At 39.1% G+C, this 20,172-nt stretch overlaps 1 protein-coding gene across 44 annotated transcripts in view; it reads right to left on the bottom strand.

Annotated features, from left to right (window-relative positions):
- The window catches only part of EPB41 (erythrocyte membrane protein band 4.1), a 166,447-nt gene that overhangs the window by 47,593 nt on the left and 98,682 nt on the right, over positions 1-20,172 (bottom strand). For all 44 annotated transcript variants that reach the window (XR_004973887.1, XR_004973889.1, XR_004973888.1 and 41 more), the window contains 4 exons: positions 15,630-15,782; positions 12,751-12,848; positions 6,955-7,127; positions 2,374-2,579 (listed from right to left, as the gene is read on the bottom strand). Coding sequence is in view for 36 of the 44 variants with exons in the window: in XM_036348079.1 (XP_036203972.1) it covers positions 2,374-2,579; positions 6,955-7,127; positions 12,751-12,848; positions 15,630-15,782 (630 nt within the window). In the remaining 8 variants the exon portion in view is untranslated. The remainder of the gene's footprint in view (positions 1-2,373; positions 2,580-6,954; positions 7,128-12,750; positions 12,849-15,629; positions 15,783-20,172) is intronic.

Here is a 20,172-nt window from a genome sequence, read left to right as displayed (position 1 = left end):
TAATACTAAGAAGAGAATAACTAAGGCCTCTTGCCTAGCTTTGAAATACCTTTAGTAATAGTCATTTCATATACCCCAAATGGAGTAAGTATAAATAAACAAACACTAGACAGACTATTAAGAGAAAGCATAATAAAGTGAGCAATGCCTAATGCACTGGATATCTCAAAATTAGAAAACTGTTTTTATTAAGGGTCAACTCAGATGCTTTGCATCAAGTTCTCTAAAGAACCAAATCGATCAGTGGGTTTATTTTTAACACACTTGGCAGCATAACTTCAAAGTACAATGTCACTGTGCTATTTTCTCTAGGACTGACTGTGAAGAACATAAGATAACACCAAATCTTGTGACAGGTCAAATCAGAAACACATCCATAAGAGCACTTTTAACTACCAAGGGTAATTAACAATTTAGGTCAGTTCTATTCTGAATCCCAGTATACTGGTTATGTGATTAAATAAACTAAGTTATTTCACCTCTCTGAGTTTAAGTTAGTTTAAATTTTTTATTGATAAAGTGGAAATGATATTTTCATAGACTTGTGAATGCTTAGCAAATGGTAGTTTTTAATTATTTTGTAAAGCTTAAATTACTTGTGTAAAGGAATAATGATATTTTTGCTTTGGGTTCCTAGCAATCAACAGCAGAAATTGAGAGCCTCTACTTTGGTCTAAGAATGGAGGCCAAGTAGCAGCAGTAGTTCTGTGTATGCCCCCTACAGAGAACCTTAAGTGACAAGATGTACACACCTGCAAAACAGGTCTTGTCAAATGACTCAAGATGCCAAAAAGCTCTCTCTATCTGGCACTAAATTAGTGTTAGATAGTGAAATTTACACAGCTACAAGACTACTTTATTACTGCTATTGCTTTATATAAAAATATAGCTCAAGTAAAAAATATGACTCAAGTAAATTCCATAATTATTTAACTGCTACAAATAAAATCAACTCAGAGTCACCCTTAATTCTGTACTGTATCATAGGAATAGGTGGTCATCACAGGTGGTTTTCAGTCTGATCTCAACACAAGTATCTCAAAACAATATTATACAGAATTAATTGGCAGGAAGACCCCCTTCAGGCACTTAAATGGGGACCATATACCAGAAAGCGATCTCTCCACTCTGCTGAGGTCCCAAGAGCAAAGGGAACCTTTCTTGAAGACACTTGTGTCTGCTTATAGGCAAAGGAATCTTTTGTCATTCAAAAAGATTCCCTTGTCAACTCCAGTAATCCAACACTTTCCAGTTAGTATAACAGTCAGAAGTGCCAGGTAAGAGATCGTAACTTTAAACTGGGTAGTCTAACATGAAAAAGGCACTGTTGACATTGAACTGGATGGCTGGTGTCATGCACATTTGGCTGGTACAAAAATGCAAACACCCATCATTCAATCAAATGTTTTTTGTTTTCTCTCTGGACTCAAGTTGATCTCAAAGGACAGTGAAAACTGCACGTTGTATTGCACAGTTTCTTTTTAATACCATCAACACAGAGCCAACTTGCCCTCTGCTCTACAGATAAACTAGATGTTGAACTGACTCCAAAAGAACAAAATTAATCCATCTGCCAAGGTGAGAGCACAAGGTCTTATATGGTTTTAAATTTCTAAACAGACATATAAAGACATCATTTTTCTTATAAAGACTGAGTCGATTAATTTCTGTTGTCAAAAGAGAGATTTGTATTTACTTCAATAAATCTGAACTAGCACCTCAACTCCCTCACCACTTATCAACACATAAAAGATCAGTCCAGTTACTGTTACTCCTGGAAAATCTGCTAATTAAATTAGTAATTTTTCAATACGGTTCGGTGACTAAGGGTACAATCAACTCAGAACTATCAGTAAGTCAGTAGCATAACCTCTCCCACATACTGGATCTTCCTCTTTTTGGAAAGCAACAACCACATAGATGCAATTTATGTAATACCTGGATAATCTCTGGCTATGTTACACACATATCCAACTTAGGGAAAACAAATTGTATTTTTATCACACTAGCATGGCATACTCTTAAAAAGGAATACAGATATTCCTTCTGGATGAGTAAAACATTTTTAAAAGCAGATGATCACAGTGCTGCCGTGTTTTATAGACTTATTATTATTTCTTTTTTAGATAAAAGCTGAGTTAAGGTTGGGTCATGTGAAAACTTCTGAATAGCTCACAGTCTTCATGACATTGAAAACATTCTATGAAAACATTTTACAGGTTCATGGGAGATACTTTCTTTAAGAAAGAGTAAGGGAGAAATAACTTTGTAAGGATTCTATAGGAATTAATGCTTTGAAAACCTTCCTGGCCAAGCAGTTAACACCTCTAAATGGGAAAGTTAATTTGCCAGATACGTGGACTTACGACATACCTTCCACACTTCTGTGGGCTCTGGCTCAGCTTGCTCAGGTGGCACTTCTTCCTTTTTCACTTCGTCCTTCACTGTTTCCTTCTGTGCTTTAGAAACCACTGTTTTTTTGGCAGGTGCACCTGGCACACTGCCTTCTGTGTCCTGACTCTGAGCAATGGCCGGTGCAGAAGTGGGCCGAGGACTTCGGTCTGTTGAATCGACAGCCGCTGTTATGTGAGAAAAGGAAAAGAGAATAAGTGAAGGCAAGAGTCACTGTACCACTTCGAAGTCACCAGGTGACCATATGAATGCTACAGCGTCCAGTGACTATCACACAGAAGGTACAAAAATAAATCATTAGTACTGCTCAGCCAGGTAATTGATGGCAATAAGAAAAAAACTAAAATGTGCAGGTGATCATGTTCCATTAACAGGAGTCAGGGGTGGAGGTGCTGACATCAAAATAAGAAAAGAAATTGAAAACTCATTTTATTAAAAAGTTACCAAGATTGTGTAACCTAGTAATCTGTTTCAAGAACCTGTAATGCAGTCTATGTAGAAAAAGAAGGGGTTTAATCAAGTCTTATTTCTTCCATGAAGCCTCTTTGAAATAAAGATCTATGCCCAGTTGGTGTGGCTCAGTGGTTGAGCATTGATCTATGAACCAGGAGGTCACAGTTGGATTCCCAGTGGGGGCACATGCCCAGGTTGCAAGCTCAATCCCCAGTAGGGGGCATGCGCAGGAGGCAGCCAATCAATAATTCTCTTTCATCATTGATGTTTCTCTCCTTCCCTTTTCCTATCTGAAATCAACAAAAATAATTTTTTTAAAAAACAAATAAAGATCTATTCACTTATGGGTAATTTCAGGAACCTAAAAGTATATTCTAGGGAAAAGGAATAAGCTTGATTTCTTCTGTGAAGCCTCCTCAGAATGATTACAAAATAACTTGGTAAATGGATCTTTTTTAAAAAAATATATTTTATTGAGGCTTTTTTTTTCACAGAGGAAGGGAGAGGGATAGAGAATTAGAAACATCGATCAGTTGCCTCCAGCACACCCTACACTGGGGACGTGCCTGCAACCAAGGTACATGCCCTTGACCGGAATCGAACCTGGGACCCTTGAGTCCGCAGGCCGACGCTCTATCCACTGAGCCAAACCAGTTAGGGCGGTAAATGGATCTTTTAAGACAGTATGCTTTTGATGCATGTTTAAGGGTAAATCTTTGAACACAACACTTTCCTTTTTAATAAGTCATGTGATTAAAATAATATGAATTCAAAATGTTTGGCTGTTAGTCCTTGGAAAAAAAAACACACCAGAAATACCTCTAACCTTTTAGGTTCTGTCCCACCAACTCCTTGAGTCTTATCAATTTGTATTATAACTCCTATTCTCGAATATATTTAAGCCAGCAGCTCTCAACCACGAGTAATTTATGCCTCCCACAGAACACATGGCACTGTCTGGAGACATTTTTGGTTGTTACAACTGGGAAGAGAAGTGGAAGGAGGTACTGGCATACAGAGTGTACAGGCTAAGGTTGCTGAGGTTAACTAACCTTTTAGAGAGAATATTCAATTTAGGTTTATGACAAAATCTTGATCTCTTCAGAGTTTTGGTTTCGACTATTTGACAGCTAAGTTTCAGATCACTTATTTCAAAGCAATCATTCACACTCTTATGATTTTTATCTTCCTTCTTCCAGGGACTAAAAGAAAACATCTATACACTTTGTAGTAAAATCTCACCCAACAGTGTCTAGGATTGCAGTGTGTTTGTACATGATTTAATATTTCTGATAACAATTCATCCTTGCATGTACTGAGACTTTTAAATTTTAATTATTTTGCATGAAAACCTTTACAATTTGTATAACACATGTTTTTGCCTCCTTAAACGGAGTAGACTGAATTTAACTTCTGATAAATTTAGACTTATAAACAGTAAGGATTAGGTAAAACAAAAAAATTCCATGAATCAGAACGGATAAAAAAGATGAAATTCACAACTACTTCATATACACAACACCAAGAAAGAAATGCTCATAACCCTATATTGATCTCCAGTGAAAGAAATCATTCCTCAGAGGACACATAGGTATAACAGCAGAAATAAAATAACCTACTTTATCTTTCAATGAAAACTCTGCCCTGTTGCAAGTCCCTGCTTCTCATGGGTGCTCTAAGCCAGTCAATGCAAGAATGGCAGATGGTAGACCAATTCTAACAACACAGGGGAATGTGACAAAATATTTTGCTCACAGTTGTGTTGAAGTATCATTATACATGTGTATTCACACCTCCTCTCAAAGAATTAATTCAATTCTGACTGGCATTGCAGAAACATAGCCCATGCTTTCACCATGTGTTATTTTGCCACTTGCGTTTGGTTTTAATACAATACTAATATTGCAGAGCCAAATGATGTATGTCTCCAGCATTCCTAGCCCTGGCAATCTATACTGCATGTGGAAAAGTAGGTAAAAGTGTGGAAACTGGCAGCTGAAACAGAGGCAGAAAGTTGCATCACTAGTAAAATGTGGAAGATATTAACTCCACAGAATACCAGGGAAGGCATGTTCAATGGCTATAAAAATACTTTACAAACCCTAACTATTAATAACTTTTAATGTCATACCTAAGTCTTTGTATTTCTTTTGTTATGGGTTAATATTTCAAGAGCATGTGGAGCAAAAATTAGTTATGTATTCATGGATATGCAATTCAAGTGAAAAATATAACCTGGGAGCCCTGGAGAGAACTTTCTTTCCTCTTCTCAATCAGACTACTACAAACTATGGATCAGAACAGAGAATCATGGCAGTGGCTGTGGTCATTGAGATATAATTCACACACCATACAATTCACCCAGAGAGTGTGCATAATTCAATGTTTTTAGTATATTCACAGTGTTGCAGGTAGTGAATACTTTTAAGGTGCTTAGGCTCTTCAGTTTAATGAATTCTTTTGTTAACTAATACAAGACCTTGATGCGTCTGTAGAGAACATTTAACCTGAAAAATTCAATTATTTCCCATTTCTGGAGTGCTGGTTGTGATAATCTTATGAACCCATTAATTCCAGTATTATATTGCTCCCCTCTGACAACAGAAACTTAGACATTTATACATTATAGCAATAAAGAGTAAAACTCAAAACCCTCATGTTGAGTAAAAGGAGACTTAACTTCCAGTTCTGGCTCTGTAACTTACCAGCACAGCTTCTGCTAGTATAGTACAGGCACAATAGGTATGCAATGGATCAGTGGTTCCATTACCAGAGGGACCCCACATGAATTAGCTGTGGATCTTAAAAATGACTATTGCCCAGGTCCACCACAGACAGATGAGACATCTAAGAGTCAGGCTTGGGGATTTGTTTAAAGCTTCAAAAAATGATAGGATTGTATTCCCCTGGCAAGAACTGAAGAATGGATTAACTTCATGGTTGTGTGACACTTGCAAGTTATATAACTTTTTGTGTGCCCTAGTTTCCTCATGAGCAAAACAAGAATTCCTAAATGTGTCTTGTTACTAAGTAGGAATATATGGAAACGGCTTGAAAAGCAAAAAGGGCAACAAAAATATAAGTTGAAAGATTCTTGTCATCTTTATTAGCTATCCTTGTGACTTACCACTTGGTTATATACACTGGGATCTGAGCCAGTTTTACTTCTTCAGCTAGCGAAGAAGATGCTCTGAGCACCAGATATATCAATACTCTACTTTGGTTACTGACTTCTGAACTTTTAGCCACCTTTTCTTTTCTTAGTGGCATAAAGAACTGAATATGGCTTGTTACTTCATTTCAGTAATGCTCTCAAATCCTTGATACTGAGAAAAATTCAGACAGATCTTCGGTTAGAATACACAATCACGAAACTTATTTATTTTCTCCCTATTTTAAACAAAATTTGGAGATTCCAATAATAGGACTGCTTTTTCTGTATATAATTGCCACATGACAAATGATCTAAAATAACTAATTGCTCTAGTGAGGCAGACCCTTTTCCTCTTTTCTACTTGAAAAAAAAAAAAAACTATTTAAAAACATTCAAGAGGGCCCTGGCCTGGTGGTTCAGTGAGTTGGAGCACTATCCTATACACCGAAAGGTTGTGGGTTTCATTCCCGGTCAGAGCACATACCTAGGTTGTAGGTTCAATCCCTAGACGGGATGCATACAGGAGACAACCAATTGATATCTCTCTCTCTCTTCCTCTCTCTAAAAAGAGAAAAAACCAACAGAAACCTATCTTTGGGTGAGAATCAAACAAAAACATTCAAGAAGGCTTTAGTTCAATATACTACATTAAGTTCCACTCTGCAGTAGAGGTTCTGAATTCTAATTCTAGTCGTATTCAACCTCCTACTACCTATCAGTGGAACTTTGGTCTAGTTACTACTCTCTCTGAACCTCAGTTTTTCTTTGCTTAAGATGATTCCACTGACTTAGATAATTAGTGAGATCCATTTCATTTTACCAATGACATTCTTTAATTTGGTTCTCTTATAGATAACTGTACTTCCTTTATCTCTCCCTAAAGAGTTATCTTTTATGCTATTATGCTTAATATCTCACCAAAATTCAATACAAACCTCCATCAAGGCTCCGGGATGCCCGTTTGCTTGCTGTACGCTCGAAGTGTGGGGCTGGCCTGTCAATCAGAGCACTAGCTTGTCTGGTTTGAGCTTGAGTTCGGCCACTGTATCGAAATTTGGATCCCAGTGCAAGAAATTTGCTTTTAGGAATGGTGTCTGTAGATGTCAGTCTGGGGGGAAAAAACCATAATGATCATATAATATATTTAATCTCACTCTACTGAGACTGTGAGATTAAAGACAAAAATCTAGATTTTAAAAGTTTCAAAATTTTCAGTTTCCTTATAGTTACTAAGACATATTTTATGGGCCCAGCACGCTTGTGCTGCACCACTCTGCTCTCTTCTCTATAAGACATATTTTAAATCAAGCAATCATTATTTTTTATTTTTATTTTTTAAAAATATATTTTATTGATTTTTTACAGAGAGGAAGGGAGAGAGATAGAGAGTTAGAAACATCGATGAGAGAGAAACATCGATCAACTGCCTCCTGCACATCTCCTACTGGGGATATGCCTGCAACCCAGGTACATGCCCTTGACCGGAATCGAACCTGGGACCTTTCAGTCCGCAGGCCGACGCTCTATCCACTGAGCCAAACCGGTTTCGGCAAGCAATCACTATTTTAATTCTATGTCATTTCTCTAAGCAACATGTATAATTTACTTATATTAATATCATCTTATATTATTATATCTCTGTAGACAGGGCCTTATGGTTTTCAAAATCCTTTTATAGCACTGTAATATTTTCACTATATCCTCGTAATATTATCATTTTACTGATAGAAGAAAGTGAATCTCAAAAAAGAAGTTACTTGCTTAAGGTCACATAGCTGTAAAGAGGTTGGGCAGTAACAGAGCTCTTTTTCTTTCCTTTTTTTTTTTTTTTTTTTTTAAATTAAATCTTTATTGTTCAGATTATTACATTTGTTCCTCTTTTTTTTTCCCCCCATAACTCCCCTCCTCCCAGTTCCCGCCCCACCCTCCGCCCTCACTCCCCACCCACTGTCCTCATCCATAGGTGCACGATTTTTGTCCAGTCTCTTCCCGCATCTCCCACACCCCTTTCCCCCGCAGGAATAGTCAGTCCATTCCCTTTCTATGTCCCTGATTCTATTATAATCAACAGTTCATTCTGTTCATCAGATTATTTATTCACTTGATTCTTAGATTCACTTGTTGATAGATGCATATTTGTTGTTCATAATTTGTATCTTTACCTTTTTCTTCCTCTTCCTCTTCTTAAAGGATACCTTTCAGCATTTCATATAATCCTGGTTTGGTGGTGATGAACTCCTTTAGCTTTTCCTTATCTGTGAAGCTCTTTATCTGACCTTCAATTCTGAATGATAGCTTTGCTGGATAAAGTAATCTTGGTTGTAGGTTCTTGGTATTCATCACTTTGAATATTTCTTGCCACTCCCTTTTGGCCTGCAAAGTTTCTGTTGAGAAATCAGCTGACAGTCGTATGGGTATTCCCTTGTAGGTAACTGAGTTTCTTTCTCTTGCTGTTTTTAAGATTCTCTCTTTATCTTTTGCTCTTGGCATTTTAATTATGATGTGTCTTGGTGTGGTCCTCTTTGGATTCCTTTTGTTTGGGGTTCTCCGCACTTCTTGGACCTGTAAGTCCATTTCTTTCACCAGGTGGGGGAAGTTTTCTGTCATTATTTCTTCAAATAGGTTTTCAATATCTTGCTCTCTCTCATCTTCTGGCACCCCTATAATTCTGATGTTGGTACGCTTGAAGCTGTCCCAGAGGCTCCTTACACTATCCTCGCATTTTTGGATTCTTTTTTCATTTTGCTTTTCCGGTTCGGTGTTTTTTGCTTCCTCGCATTTCAAATCATTGACTTGATTCTTGCGCTCCTCTGGTCTGCTGTCGGGAGTCTGTATAATATTCGTTATTTCAGTCCGTGTATGCTTAATTTCTAGTTGGTTCCCCAATATAAGATCGAGGGTCTTATTAGTTTTCTTGTAGATCTCATTAAGTTTATCGGCGGCTTCTAAACAGTTCTTGAGAGACCTTAAAAGTGTGGTTCTGAACTCTATATCTTCCATTGACAATTTTGTCCTGTTTCTTTGTCTCCGCATTTTTTATGCTTCCTTGGTGTACCCCCTAGTGGTCTTTGTTCGCAGTCTTATAGTTAAATCTTGATTGTTGTAGCTAATTCCAGGGAGGGTTTGACCTCCAGGCCAAGTGGCTATGAGAATCAGCTGTGTCAGCAGTGAGAGAACTTCTGTCCTCTAGGGAGGTGCTAATCTAGCCTTTGCCTGAGGCTATCCGGCAAATGCCTGTGTGCAGGGCTTGGGCGGGGCGGGTCGCACAGGATCAACAGGGTGGGCCGGAGAGAGCAGTTATGGCGGCTCTCAGTCCTGTCCCCAGGGGCTCTGCCTCTCTGAGTCCCAGCACCCGCTGCAAAGCTCGGAGAGAAAGCTGCACTCGCTCTGACCGAAGCCAGACAGTCCCGCTGCTCCAGTTTGAGTCTGGGTCCCTAAAGACTCGCCCGGATCTGGAGCTCAGAGTCTGCGACTCCCTCCCGATTGAAAACGACAACCACGCCCTCCGCCGCCAGCCCATTCCGCGCACTCCGCACCTCAGAATTTGACTTCAGCACTGTGCCTCCTCTGAGTGTCCGTATGCGTTTCTCTTTCCTCCTAGTTGTAGGACTTCCACTCAGCCAGCGTTCCTGTGGTTCTGGGTGATGTCCCTTCCGTTTTTTGGTTTCACTTTTGAAGTAGTTGTTCAAAGCAGCAAACTCCGGCATTAACCTATGCCGCCATCTTGGTTCTCCTCCTTTTTTTTTTTTTTTTTTTAATTTAACTTTTTTATTGCTTAATGTATTACATAAGTCTCCTTTCTCCCCCACTGACCTCTCCCCAGCTGCCCCCAACCTCAGCAAATCCCCCCCGACCCTCCCCCCATCTGTGCCCATTGGTTATGCTCATATGCATGCGTACAAGTCCTTTAGTTGATCTCTTACCCCCTCACCCCTCCACCTTCTCTCATAGGTTGGACAGTCTATTCGATGCTTCTATGACTCTGGTTCTGTTTTTGTTCATCAGTTTATGTTGTTCATTATATTCCACAAATGAGTAAGATCATTTATTATTTATCTTTCTACGACTGGCTAATTTTGCTTAGCATAATACTCTTCAGTTCCATCCATGCTGTTGTGCCGGGAGCCGGTCCATCCTTGCTGTTTCAAGGGACCTGGCATATATGGCATATTGTTCTTAATATGTTTGCTCACCTTCTTGGCACTATGTGTTTTAACCAAGGTCTCCTCTCTGAGAAAGGTTGTTTCCCCAGGTAGGGATTTTCCCCTGAAGTTAGGGAGGGAATAAAACCTCTTAACTAAGTGCCAGGCGGGTAATTAATCACTTTAACTACGAACAATTGTGCTTAAGCTACATAATCTTTACTCCCTGGAATGAAGATAAGAAACGCCCTAACCTTTGTAATAGAGATTGATAGGATTGAATCAACTGGTATAAATACAGATACAACAAGACAGCAAGAGCCAGAACTCAGAACACAGAACGAAGAAGACAGAACTCAGAACACAGAACGAAGAAGACAGAACTCAGAAGAAGGAACCTACACAGACAGAAGAACTTCGCTGGAGAGAACATGGCAAAAGATCCTGCACTGAACCTGACTACAGAAATTGGCAAGAGAACCTAATTAGAACCTGGTAACTGAACCTGGCTGGAGAACCTAGCAAGAGAACATGGACACAGAACCTGGCTGGAGATCCCAGGCAGAACTTCGCTGGAGATCCTAACCAGAACCTCTCTGGAGATCCAGACCAGAACTTGGCTGGAGATCCTGGCTGGAGATCCTGGCTAGGCTGCTGATCAACTGAACGCTGTCTCCGTGTCATTCCTTCTTCGCCGACTCCGTCCACACCTTTGGGGATCCCTGGACCTGCTGGGGTTGGACCCCAGCACTGTTACAAATGGTAAAAATTCCTTCTTTCATACAGCAGCGTAGTATTCCATTGTGTAGATATACCACAGTTTTCTAATCTACTCTTCTGCTGATGGGGCACTTAGGCTGTTTCCAAATCTTAACTATTATAAATCAGAGCTCTTTTTCCACTCTACTAGAATAATTTTCTCAAATGCACTCCAAACTCAATTAATCCTTGGTAACCTATTTAATAGGTTATTTAGTGTATTTTCAACTCAGTTAGGAACCCCATCTTCTTATGCAGTACCCTGTGCTCTCTTTAGTCACAGCATTTACTACAATGAATTGAAACAATTTATGTGCTGGTCTCCACTTATTCATCCTTATGTTTTCACTTCTGGCATAGTGCCTGGCATGAATTTGGCACTCAATAAATGTTTGCTGAATAAATACATAAATTATTACATCAAATACTATAAAAAAAAGTATTTTTTCCTTGGGGATCGTTTATTTTAATTCAGCAAATACTGACTTTCTTTTATGTAATGAAGCATTACATGTTAATATAGCTTCTTATTTTGATGCAATGGATTTAAATATGCTATCCTACAAGTAAATACACTGGTTGTAGCTGAAATCTATAGCATAGATATTAAACACTCAAAATAACTTTTTTTTTTTACTTTTCCTTACCCTTTTTAAAAACTCTATTCTATTGGTTTGATTTTAAAGAAGAGGATGATGAAAGCATAAACAAAAATCTTAAAGTCAATGATTAAGATTCTTTAATTGGGTATAAAATGTATCCTCATGTTTTATTTTTAAGTGAGAATTTAAATGTTATTTTCCCTGGTTTTTCTTCCTGTCCACTGTGCTGTAATATTAGGTATGAAATGAAAAATACAACTAGAAGGAAAATATATCATGATTCTCTCTCTTGAGAGCCATTTGAGAGTCAAGTTTATTTATGAATGATGTGACATGAGGTCTTAGATTTGCTTCAAAATAATCTAGGAAGTAGTGGGAAGAATTGGGTGGCATAATAGATAAAACAAGACTGGTCTTGGGATGATAATTATGGAAGCTGGGTGATATGCATTATACTAGTCTCTTTACTGTACTAGTCTCTTTACTGTTGTTATGTATGCAATTTTCCATAATAAAGAACTTTTCTTAAAAAGGCAAGCTGACAATAACAAGCTGACTCTCCTTTCAATACAGTAATCTAAGGTCTGTGTTCTCTGCTAGACTGTATGTTCTATCAGGACAGGGAATAGAACTATCTTGTAGTATATATAGTCTCAGTGCCTAGTACACTACCTACACTGAGAAAATGCTTGGTAAATGAAGACGGGGGGTTAATGATATGGCCTCTTGAAAACCAGAGGAAAGAAAACTTTCTTCTGATCCTCTGACACAATTGAGCTTCAAAGATGGTTCTCTGTGCTCCCTTTCTGGGTTGATTAGAGCCAAGATAATGATCAGCTTCATACCTTTCATCTTTCAGTTAAAAAGCCCCACAGAAAGTAGCTAGGCAGTACTTAGAGAAATTGCATGTGGAGATGGTCAGGGTGCCTCCTCCTGATAGGACTGATTGCAACTCCAGTTAGAGCAATCACAGAGCCCCCAGGAAACACAGGTTCCTATCCTCACTTCTCTCCTCCTCCTACCACACACAGAAAGGTGCTCTGGGAATGCTGAGGCATGTTTTCAATCCAAAGGAGAACTGGACTAATTCTGTCTTGCTTAAGATGGTCTTACCTGAGCTAAATAAAAAAATGTCAGCCATTCAAAGAAGAGAATTTTAATAGCAGACTTAAAACAGAAACTTGCATAAACAAGTGATCCTTGAAAAATACTGAAGTGAGAACAATACCTGAAAAATGTGTGATGCTCTACACAGACTTTCCATAATTTCTTAGCTGCTCGGTAACTGGGAAGTTTGAATCCGATGGTACTTTCATACTGTTCTTGCTATAAAAACACAAATAAACATTGAACATAAAGGATTATTTGACTATAGTGATAAGGACCAGAGAAATATGGTACTACAGAAAAGGTCATCAAGAATAAAAAGATGCCGAACCGGTTTGGCTCAGTGGATAGAGCATCAGCCTGCGGACTGAAGGGTCCCAGGTTCGATTCCGGTCAAGGGCATGTATCTTGGTTGAGGGCACATCCCCACTGGGGAGCGTGCAGGAGGCAACTGATCAATCTCTCTCATCGATGTTTCTAACTCTATATCCCTCTCCCTTCTTCTCTGTAAAAAATCAATAAAATATATTAAAAACAGGCAATAAAAAAAAGAATAAAAAGAACATCCCTAAAGGCATAAAATATTTAAAATATTTTCCTACTTACAAAAAGAAATTTACTCACCGAGGTGGCTTTTTCCACAACAAGGAAGCCAAGAAATGCATCTTATATTATGTATGCATCTTATTTCGCTCAGAAACACACACATGCAGAGTACATTTTTCTGGGTCATCATTAAGTTACCTTTTGATTGTCCAGACAGGGCTCTTTCTTAGTCATCATTTGCACTTGGGATACTAGACTACTTAATGCTCAGGGAATGAGATAGTAGATGATTCCTCCAATCAATCAATATTATTATGCAATTTTACTTATTTATTGTTTTTTTAGTAATAGGAGCTAAAGATGAAACATTTTGCCGGTTTGGCTCAGTGGATAGAGCATCGGCCTGTGGACTGAAGGATCCCAGGTTTGATTCCGGTCAAGGTCACCTACCTCGGTTGCAAGGCTGCAGGCTCATCCTCAGCCCTGGCCCTGTTCAGGCTCATGCAGGAGGCAACCAATTGATGTGTTTATCTCACATCAATATTTCTGTCTTTCCCTCTCTCTTCCACTCTCTCTAAAATCAATGGAAAAATATCCTCGGGTGAGGATTACAAAAAATTTTTTTTAAAGATGAAAGATTTTGGCTCTAACCAATTCTTGAATTAGTAATTGCCTTCTCTCTTTTACTTTAATTGATTATTAATTTATCTTGATACCTCTTTGACTGAAGCAAACCATATCCTGCTAGTCTGCTTTAAGCATACTTTTTAAGATGGAAAGGAAACTGACATTTATTTCTAGCGCCTATTATTGCCAATATGCTATAACTAGATAGTATTACACATGAAAAAACTAAGGTCAGACAAGTTACTTCTCAGTTTCACAGTTATAAAGTGGCATAACTAGAATTTCTTGGTTTCCACTAAACCATGCTACTTCCAAATCATCTACTATAGTCATAATACTACACTTATTGAAATCCTACTGTTGTTCCTGGTTGTGTTCTTAAAGTAAGAATTCTGCAATTTTAGTATATATTATATAATTGACATTTAAAGAAACCAAAAACTTCTATTATCAAATTTATTAAAATGTGTGTGTGTGTGTGTGTGTGTGTGTGCGCGCGCGTGTGCGCGCGTGCGTCTTCCCACAAAAATAAATGGACTTTTATTCACTGTCTCTACCCACTAGAGTAGTGCATGGCACAAAGAATGCCCTCAATAAATATCTGTTGACTGAATGACTCTTGGTTTGAAACTCTTTGACAGAAGACAGAGATTGTTCTGTGAAAGGCACAAGGTAAATAATTATGGTACTAAATAAATGCTTCAATGATCATTCTTATGAGATTTTTAAGGCTGAACATCCAGTATTTCCATGCTCAAATAATGAGCCATTTCCACCAGCAGATGGTGATATACACACACAAAAACCCTCTAAATTAATATAATGTTTTCCAGCTTAGACTTTTTGCAGCTGTCTTCTCATTTGGTCTTCAAATCAACCCTGACAGAGAAGGTATTTTCCACCTTGAATGATAAAGAAGCTGAGTCTTAGATTTCTCCAGGGTCTTTTACTTAGTAGTTGGCAGAGTAAGAGGTAGAACTTTTAAAAAAATTTAATTCCTACTTAAACAATTTTCCTCTATACATAATGACTATTTAATATAAAAGTTAAATTTGGTCAGCATTAATATATCCTGAAACTTGCCCACCAACTAATAATTGAATTATCTGACACAAAGTTAAACAACTCTATTAAAAATCTAGAACTTGAGCCTGGAATATATTCCCAGTAACTACTAGAAGCTACGCATATAAACACATTTTAATTAAATGAGTAAGAGATTGGTGGTACAAAACATGAGTAACTTAAACTCCTCAATTTAAAAATCTCATGCTGCCAAAACCGGTTTGGCTCAGTGGATAGAGCGTCGGCCTGCGGACTGAGAGGTCCCAGGTTCGATTCCGGTCAAGGGCATGTACCAGGGTTGCGGGCACATCCCCAGTGGAGGGCGTGCAGGAGGCGGCTGATCGATGTTTCTCTACCATCAATGTTTCTAGCTCTCTATCTCTCTCCCTTCCTCTCTGTAAAAAAATCAATAAAATATATTAAATAAATAAATAAATAAATAAATAAAAATCTCATGCTACTCAATTTAAAACCATTATCCATGAAGATTTTACCTGGAGTAAACAAGGAACAAGTTTATCAATGCAAGTTTCACTTTTGGCCATGGTATATTTACTTACATAAAGAGAAAAGCCCAGAAAACCAGTAGCAAGGAGGAAAAGCAGCATTACAGGACTGATTGAGAAAACAGAATATCAGCTCCTGCATACTATAGAGAGACCTCTTAGATGACATAACAAGAAAAAAAGGAAGCGACGAGATATTGTAGACATGGTCTGTGTTTGATTCGGGGGTGGGGGAAAAGAAACACAAATTCTATACCTCTCCAGGCCGAATCTTGATAAAAAAGCTGCTACGTTTATAAGAAATCTTCAGCACTTTGGGCCAAGGAAAGCGGTTAATTCTCAGCTTATCTTTGTAAACCAGAAGGCCACTAGAGCAGACACCTAGGATGATGTCCACTCCCTCCAAGTCCTGAAAAAGAGAAGCATTAGCATTTCAGTCTTGAGCAAAGTGCTTAACACACTGCTGACTATTACTAGAGAATCTGAAGATATCAACAACCAAAAAGAGTTACAAAGCATACCATGAATAATAAAGCTTAACCTAACATAATAATCCATGGGACTATTCGGTCTATGTAAAAATGTCATTACTCTGCCACATTAAAAAACCCCCACAATGTTATTACCTATCACAAATATCTTTAAAATGTCCAAATCAGACACAGTAATTCTATTTCTGTAATTTGTTCCAAGAAAATAATTCAAATCACAGAAAATGCTTTATACATGAAAATATTCAGAATGTTGTAAGAGTGAAAAATTGGATATAACCTAAGTACCCAACCTCCAGGGTTAAATTATTGCCCATTCTTTGGTGAAATATAATGTGACCATTAAAACAGTTACATAGATGCCCTGATGGGTTTGGCTCAGTGGATAGAGCGTCGGCCTGCAGACTGAAGGGTCCCAGGTTCGATTCCGGTCAAGGGCATGTACCTTGGTTGCGGGCACATCCCCAGTAGGGCCTAAACCGGCAGTTGGATATCCCCCGAGGGGTCCCGGATTGGAGAGGGTGCAGGCTGGGCTGAGGGCCCTCCCCACCCCCACCCACCCCATGCACTGGGCCTCTAGTCTATATATATAAAAGCCTAAGTGACCAGCCAACTGGTAGCTATGACGTGCACTGACCACCAGGGGGCAGAGGCTAAACACAGGAGCAGAAACCACAGGCATAGAAACGTGGAACAGACTGATGAATCTGAGGAAAGAGGGGGTAGAAAGAGATTAACCAAAGATCTTATATGCATACTAGAGGCCCAGTGCACAAATGCACAGCAGGGATCAGGCCAAAACTGGTTCTCCGGCATCCCCCGAGGGGGTCTGGGATTGCAAGAGGGCGCAGGCCAGGACGAGGGACCCCACCAGTACACAAATCCATGCACTGGGCCTCTAGTATACCAATAAACACTTTCAACAATTATTTTTTTAAAACATATATTTATTGATTTCAGAGAGGAAGGGAGAGAGAGAGAGAGAGAGACATCAAGGTAGAGAGAATCATTGATTGGCTGCCTCCTGCAGCCCCCCTATTGGAGACTGAAGCTGCAAACCAGGCATGTGCCCTCACCGGGAATTGAACTGCGACCTCCTGGTTCATAAGTCAACACTCAACCACTGAGCAACACTAGCCAGGCTTTTTTTTTTTTTATGATAAAGTGGTCATCCTTTCAAAAATCATGATAAGGAGTTAACTTTATTACTATATAAATTTAATGTGAGAGAATTGTAGGTTCTTATAATTATTATGTTAAGTATATTAAATTATAAATATTATCCCCAAGTCAAGAAAGAATAGTCAGATAAAACATAGTCACATTTACATGCCTCTTTTCTTAGAGAAAAATTTAAAAATTAGATGTTAATCATCTATATGTCTGTAACTCAAGGAAACTAAATTTCACCTGAGTTAATTTCTACAGATGATTACTTATTTAGATAAGTAATCAAAACCTAGAGTTAAAGGTTTCTTGACTACTTCTTTTCCTCAATTGGGTATAGAAAAACATATTAGTGCCTACATGTGTACGTGCAAGCACAATCGAGAAGCAGAAATTATATGACTCCAATTCAACGACTACGTAACTGAGAATTTCCCAGAAGATGTCCTCTTAAGCTCTTAAAGCCTGTAGGTACAACAATATCTCTCAATTATACATTCTGAAGAAACAATTTGCTTTACAACATTTGGGAAAGGAACTTGTTACCTGACTCCTCTATTCATTCCAGATAATTACTGAATCAATAGCCAGGCTCCAGCAGGAATTAAGAGCAAAACCAAACAATTTTAGTTTTGGAAATATAGCTATTCTAATGTTACTCATCTTCCTACCATCTACTTTACAGATTCACAGATTACATAGATTCAAAGTTATAGTGCCCAGCCCAAAACAATCTGGAACAACATCTTTAGAAAAACCACTAACATGCAATGAAATTGTAATAGAATTAATCTAACTTAAGGAAGAGACTTCAGATATCAGATATTCACATTGGGAGAAGCTTGAAAGGTCACCTTAGTTCAATCACTCAAGTGACTGTACTGCCTACCATGGGGTACCTCTAACAATAGAAAGCTCACTATCTTATGAGGTAGTCCATCCCTTCTTTGAATAGCTTTGACTGTTAGACAGTTTGTCAAACTATGCTGAACAGAATTTCCCTGTAGTTTACTTTACTGGCTCTAGTTTTATATCTTGGAGTCATAGTAAAATCTCTATTTCACACACCAATTCTTTAAATGCACGAAGACAGATATTATGTCTTCCCAACTTTCTCTTCTGTGGGCCAAGTATTCCTATTCCTTTGCTTGTTTCTCATTGGACCTAGTTTTTTGTTTTTTTTTTAAATATATTTTATTGATTTTTTTTACAGAGAGGAAGGGAGAGAGATATAGAGAGTTAGAAACATCAATGAGAGAGAAACATCGATCAGCTGCCTCCTACACACACACACCCCCGGCCCCCCACTGGGGATGTGCCCGCAAACAAGGTACATGCCCTTGACCGGAATCGAACCTGGGACCCTCCAGTCCGCAGGCCGACGCTCTATCCACCGAGCCAAACCAGCTAGGGCTGGACCTAGTTTTGAGTCCTCTCTTCATGCATCCTAGTTAAGTTCTTCTATGAAACTCTGATTATCCCTTGAGCCCTTTCCTTCACAAACTCCTCAACCTCCCAGCCAGTAGCTGAAGATGAGAGAAGTCAAGCATCTGCCCTTAAAGTATTCATTCTATTAGGTTGTATTAAACAGAACTAGGATTAGAGCTCAAGTTCCCAATATCATAACCCAGTGGTTCTCAAATGAGCCACTAGTGTTCATGCCATGTGCACTAAAATCACCTGGACAGATTGATTAAGCAGATTGCTGGGTTCTGCCCACAAAGTTTCTTATTCAGTAATTCTGGGATGGGGCCTGGAGTGTGCATTTCTAACAAGTTCCTCAATATGCTAAATGCTGGTTCAGAGATCACACTTTGAGAACTACTACCTTAGGCCAATGGTTCTCAGATTCAAGCATAGGTGAGAATCATTTGTGATGTTTAATAAATCTAGAAATTTAGCCTTTTCTCCAAAATAATTCAGTAAATCTTGGAGGAGTTTGGGAATCGGCATAGTTAGTAAATGCTCCAAGTGATTCGGATATATGTGACATTGGCTGTGAAACATACATGGATGCCACTCAACATTTTCAAATATATCTGTATTTTAGGAAAACAATTTTTTTTGCTCTAGATGTTATATATTTTGATGGCTTGGATGTGAAACTTGAATTCTGATGGTGGAATTACAAAGGGACAATTCATTTCAATAGTTGATACACTTGATTGACTCAATTGATAGACTTAAAAGTCTAACAAGAATTCGTCTCTCTTTAGAGGAGAAACCAAGATGGCGGGCATAGGTAAACACCAGAGATTGCTGCCTCGAACAACCACTTCAAAAATACAACTAAAAGATGGAACGGACATCACCCAGAACCACAGGAAGGCTGGCTGAGTGGAAATTCTACAACTAGATGGAAAGAGAAAAGCATACCGAGACTCAGAGGAGGTGCAGTGCAGAAGTAAAATACAAAGGTGCGGAGGTGCATGCGGAGAGGGTTGGCGGCTGAGGGCGTGGTTGTCGTTTTCAATCGAGAGGGAGTCTCAGGCTCTGAGCTCCAGTTCCCGGCGAGTCTCTGGGGACCCAGACTCATATGGGAGAAACGGGACTGTCTGGCATCAATGGAACTCGAGGGCAGCTTTCTCTTGGAGGCACTCGCAGCGATTGCCAGGACCTCTGAAGGCAGGACTGAGAGCAGCCATACTGCTTGCTCCGCCCGTCCTGTTGATCCCCTGGGACCCCGCCCTGCCCAAGCCCTGCACAAAGGCTTTTGCATATGAAAGGCCCGGCCTATTGTAATCTGAAAATTACTTAACAAACTGCCCCAAGGCCCCAGGGCAACTTTCATTGCTTTACAGCTAGCTGGCTTCTGCTGGGTAGCCTCAGGCAGAGGCTAGATTAGCACCAAGAGCCAGTGTACCCAGTGGTCAGAGTGGGACCATCCAATTACAACTCCTCAGATCCACAAGGGACACACTCAGGGGGCAGACTCAGTGAGCACCAAAGCCCCACTGAAGCAAGTCTTGCCCCATAAGGGTGTCTTCAGCACAGAAGTTCTCCCACTGTAGACACAGCTGATTCTCAAAGCCAACTAGTCTGGAGGTCAAATCCTCCCAGTGTTACCTACAACAATCAAGGCTTAACTACAACAAGACTGTGCACAAAGCCTACAGGGGGTGCACCAAGAATGTCTACCTC

The sequence above is a fragment of the Myotis myotis genome, unplaced genomic scaffold (genome assembly GCF_014108235.1).
Source record: "Myotis myotis isolate mMyoMyo1 unplaced genomic scaffold, mMyoMyo1.p scaffold_m19_p_2, whole genome shotgun sequence".
In the NCBI taxonomy this organism is placed as follows: Eukaryota; Metazoa; Chordata; class Mammalia; order Chiroptera; family Vespertilionidae; genus Myotis; species Myotis myotis.
The sequence above is the reverse complement of the archived record's forward strand: the minus strand, read 5'-3'. Positions and strand labels throughout refer to the sequence as shown.